At 34.1% G+C, this 5,029-nt stretch overlaps 1 protein-coding gene, 1 long non-coding RNA gene and 1 pseudogene across 2 annotated transcripts in view; all 3 read left to right on the top strand.

Moving 5' to 3' along the window:
• The first annotated feature begins 499 nt into the window (after positions 1-499).
• Positions 500-3,339, top strand: LOC132029894 (aspartyl protease family protein At5g10770-like; annotated as a pseudogene).
• A 614-nt stretch (positions 3,340-3,953) lies between these two features.
• The window catches only part of LOC132069306 (uncharacterized), a 4,827-nt gene continuing 3,751 nt past the window's right edge, over positions 3,954-5,029 (top strand). Inside the window, exon 1 of the long non-coding RNA XR_009417735.1 lies at positions 3,954-4,106. This is a non-coding gene — a long non-coding RNA (uncharacterized LOC132069306). The remainder of the gene's footprint in view (positions 4,107-5,029) is intronic.
• LOC132029462 (aspartyl protease family protein At5g10770-like) overlaps positions 5,013-5,029 on the top strand; it is a 651-nt gene continuing 634 nt past the window's right edge. The window contains exon 1 of the mRNA XM_059418720.1: positions 5,013-5,022. Coding sequence (XP_059274703.1) covers positions 5,013-5,022 — 10 coding nt within the window. The remainder of the gene's footprint in view (positions 5,023-5,029) is intronic.

The following is a 5,029-nucleotide window of genomic DNA, read 5'->3' as shown; positions in this document are numbered from 1 at the left end:
GTTTTTTTTGGTACAAAAAGGGAAAATTTCCCTTTTTTTTTTGGGGGTACAAAAAGGGCAAAATTCTACCACGAAATTAGGATTTAGACGTATATTCTGGTTCCATCGACTTTGTTTAAGACAAAAGAGACCCTATTATTTTGGATTACTAGTAGACTGACCTGGTGGTCAATTTTGTTTGAGTTAAAGTTTCTCTAGCCCATTACTTGATGGAGACAATTTATACAGTACAAATATTATGAGTATTTATTTTCTAGTTTTTATATATCTCCTTCAGTAAACCAGTAAATAAAACTTAAATTCAAGTAGTTATATATTGAGGTTTAATACTCCCTCTGTCCCAATTATGTGAAGATGTTCGGAGCACGAGGATCAAAATAACGAACTTCGATTATGAATTCGAATATAATTTTTTCAAATTTCTTGAAATACAATTTACGTAACTACATAAAAGTACTGGAGCACAAGTTAGCATGGCTAATTATTCAAAAAAATAAAATAAAATGATTGAGAAAAATATAGTTACAGAAAAAATTGTTAAAGAAAATGTATCACGCCATTAAAACATTACACAACACAATTTCGTAAGTTGAACTTATGAGCAGGGCGTTTTCGGTGGACTAGCCCACTTCCCATTACCCAACAGGGCAATTCCTCCCACATAATTAAGGAAGCCATCGAAAGGTGACTAAAACACTAGAAACGGCACTACCCGAACTTATATCTTCGGGGTACATAATATAGCTTTCAAACTTTTAAAGTAATCTTTCAAAGAAGTCCCCACCGTGAAATCGATAAAAGATTGGTCAATAGCGAGTGACACTAAAGCCAACTAAAACTGAAAAACATTAAAAAGGAAAAAAGGACAGGAAAGACTTGAAGTCGTCTAGCATTGACTTGTTCTCCTTTTTAAGTATATATGAATATGAATAATGGGTTGATCCTATAAACAAATTAAAGGAGTCAAGAAGCAGAATATACAACGAAAACAAAAAAATCTGTTTTGAGTTTCATTCTACATATATGGCTTGGATGTATAAACATATTCCTACATGTTTCTTTTTGATGTATTACATAACAGTAGTGACTATAGTTGGAGAAACACTCTCAGCAACACCTCACTCTCAGGTGAAGTCAAAACCCAACTGCCAGAGGTCTAGCTCAGGTAAATTCTTAATTGGTCCTCCCATTTGCATGTTTCTCACGGTTTGGAGTAGCCTGCAACTTCTGAATTATTAGCAGCGAATTAGTAACAAATTATCAAAAAAAAAGTAGCTCCGAGCAATTTAGCAATTGATCATTAATGAAGTTAATGAAGAAAATCGTGGCTAAGTCTATTTTTTTCCTTTCATATAGTGTTTATTGTCAAATGAGGTACGTGTTTTGGTCATGCGCAAAGCGCGCACACTAAACTAGTATGTGGATATGTGTATCATGATTTAATGGAGTTGAGGGTTCGCTCAGTGGGGATTAGGCTCGTATGTGCTGTCATAACCCTTCAATTTTGGATTGTGACACTAATATAAATTAGTTTGAGCAAAAACTAGGGGTGTCAACGGTTTCTCAACAATTGACTGAACCCAATCGTACTGAACCGATAAGTAGGTTTTAATAAAACTGTAGGTTTCTATATAAACCTATAACAGATCGAATAATTAGGGTAAACTTTTTATTTTATAAGATTAAATCGAAAAAATCCAACCGAATCATTGACACCCCCTACAGCCAGATATCACAAGTTTGGGTAAATTAATATTTTATCGTAAAAATGGCGCGGTCTCAAGACCAACTTCTGGTCTACTTATTAATGTTCGGCCATCGTTTAAAATGTAATGAAAAAATGGTCAGTTTTTAGTTACAGTTTGCCACTTTATATGCATTGTTATTCATTTTTGTAATCCAATTATATGTTCTCTTCTTACTTTTGTAATTTTGACCCTGCAAACTTTTAGCTATTTGCTATTCACCCCTCTTTCGAAACTTGAATTCTGACTTTGTAGCTATATTTGCCTAATTCATGAACTTGTTTTCATAGTGCATTAGTGCTTATGAAATTATTATGGTTTTATGTAGGTCCAATAATTGAATCGCATAAGTCGGAAAGAGTTTCTAGATTTGAACCTTGCTCTCCAAATGCTAATCAAACGAAAACTCCACCATCTGGCAAACATCTAAACAGGAATCAAACTCGAGATCGTTCAATTAATAAAAAAACTAAATCGCCAACGTTATGGTAATAGTCCAGATGATAATGGACTTGATCAAATTGATTCTGATTATGGTTGGTCTACTGTGACGATAAGTCTTGGCACACCACAACAAAATTATAACTTAATCGTGGATACTGGTAGCCATTTGACTTGGGTACGTTGCCAACCTAGTATCCAAGGTTGCACATCAAATGATCCTTTGTATGATCCTTCAAAATCATTGTGCAAAGATACAATATCAGATCCCTTTAGAGTCTTTTATGCTGGTAACTCGTTTACAAAAGGTATTTGGGGATGTGATACTCTCACTATAGATGGTCTTGGTAGAATAATGAACTTTAATTTTGGTTGTGGCCAAGAAAATGTCGATGGAGACAATTTTGTTGGTGCAGCTGGAATTCTTGGACTTGGCAAAGGAAAGTTCTCTTTGACATCTCAAAGTGATGCATCAATACAAATGTTCAGCTATTTTGTCTCAGAAAATAGACGTGACGGGAATTTACATTTTGGGGATAAAGCCAGGAATATATCCAACACTTGTAATTCAAACCAATTTACGCCATTGGTAAAAGGCGATGATCCAGTAAAGTACTATCTTGACCTAGTTGGTATAAGTGTAGATGGAAACAAACCCGATGTCTCATCGACAGAATTTACATATGGAGGTACAATTATAGACAGTGGAACGATCATCACTCGATTGCCACAAGTGGTATACTCTGCACTTAGTGATGCTATTAGACAGTCCATGTCGAATTATACATTATTAGAAGATGTCGATGAGCTCCTTGACACCTGCTATCGCTTAGAGGGAAACGAACCATTTGTGTTACCAGAGATTAAATTCCATTTTGGAGAAGAGAGTACTATTGATGTGACTTTGTCAAACAGTGGAACTATATGGAAGAAAAATGATTCAGTAAATTGTTTGGCTTTTGCTACAACGGAAAGCAATACTAATAGTAATAGCATTATTGGTATCGTTCAACAACGTGGATTCAATGTGCTTTATGATTTGGAAGGGGGAAGAATTGGATTTGGCCGTAGTTGTGCTAGCTAGTTGATCAGAGCCAGAGCCAGAGCGAAAATTTCATTTTTCATGTTCTTAGCATAACTTGTGTAATCAAACTTAATTGTTATTTATTATAATAGCAACTTCTTGTGCTGAAGGATTACCTCTCCAGAGGGTAAAAACTTACTTTCATATGATGTTTGTGCCAAATTAACTAACAAATTAAATGTACGATATGTCACTACAAAAAAATGCTGAATTTGTGAAGGTTTAATTACGGGTTATTATAACTTCTGCCAAACCTTAAAAAAAAACAGAGAGAGAGAGAGAATGCGCCACAAATATTTACTTTCCCTCATTTTTTATTATTTCTTTCCCTCATTTTTTGGCCAGACCCAGAATTCTCTAAAATTTCCCCACTCTCTCTCTCTCTCTCTCTCTCTCTAAAATTTCCCTAAATCACAAATATTTTCAGATTTCTTCGAAAATCTAAGGTTGTAAATCTAAAATCAATGTTGAAAATCGCTGATTTCTTCAAGTTTCTACTTATCTAAGGCATTCTTCTTCCTTATTCTTTGATTTTGCTCTACAAATTGTAATTTAACTTTATTTCATCTTGCATGTGGATTTTTTCTTCAGGAATATAGCTTTATCCTGCAGATTTTTCAACATAATTGTGCTTTTTCAGAGTTTTTCTGCATATTTTTTCTTGCAGAATATAGCTTTTTATCAGTGATGATAAGCTTTGTATGTAAATCACTGATTTTGTGTTTCATTTTCGCATGTAAGTTCGTTGGTTTCGAAGAAATTGCTTTCGTTTAGCCTTGCATTTTACTGAGATATTGTCCGAGCTTCTAGTGCCTTCTTCTCCTCTCTCGATAAAGGTACTCTGCGATTTTCAAATTTCAATTGATATGAGAAGCCATAAAGCTTAGCATCTGCCATTTCAGTGAACTTTTCGTAGTGAGATTGTTTGTAGAATTGCTTGAACAATTTTGTTTGAAATTGATCTTTGTTAATTCGCTTTTAAAATAATTGTTTGATTATCGTGGATATTACGGATTGTCGAAGGTGATTTGATGTTGTATTAACAGAGCTCTATTAGCTATAACCAAGGAATCTGCTAGTATTATTTGGTTATTGCTTTATATTTGTGTATAAAGCAAATGGTAGTAAAATGTTTGTGTATTCTTAATTAAGTTTCTTGTCTGAATTTTGAATATTTGACCAAAATAATAGATTATGAATCCGGATATAGCAAATACAATCTCTACTGATTTGGAGTTCTTAGCAGGGGGTCCAATGACAGATGTAAGAATGTTCACTTCTTATAACATTAATGGATTCATCTAGAATCCGAAGCTTTGAAGATTTATCTGATTTGTGAGTTCTCGTTCCTCGTTTTCATGCCTTTTCGATCGGTAAATCAATTGAGTTGTTTTTAACTTTGAATTGCTTTACTAATCATTTTCTTTATATTTGTTTACATTTTTCCTTTACTAATCATTTTCTTAATTACTTGCTAATTACCAAGGCTTATATTTGCTATGATTGTGGATGGTTCATGGATACTTGTAACCATTAGAAAAAAGCTAGATCATTGGGATTTTTGGTAAGATTATTGATTCATTTGAATCTCTGATTAGCGTCTCAAATTGTTTCTGTGTGTTGGTTCTCGTTTTATAATTAGATTTGCCTTGTCTTTATGCAGTTCCAAAAGTCGTTTGATGATGCAGTGGCGGCAGGCTTGAAGGAACCAAATGCCATGGCCTAGTCAACGACTGGCAAAAATGGCAAGCCGTGAGTG

The sequence above is a fragment of the Lycium ferocissimum genome, chromosome 9 (assembly GCF_029784015.1).
Source record: "Lycium ferocissimum isolate CSIRO_LF1 chromosome 9, AGI_CSIRO_Lferr_CH_V1, whole genome shotgun sequence".
Taxonomy (NCBI): Eukaryota; Viridiplantae; Streptophyta; class Magnoliopsida; order Solanales; family Solanaceae; genus Lycium; species Lycium ferocissimum.
This window is presented reverse-complemented; position numbering and strand designations above follow the sequence as displayed.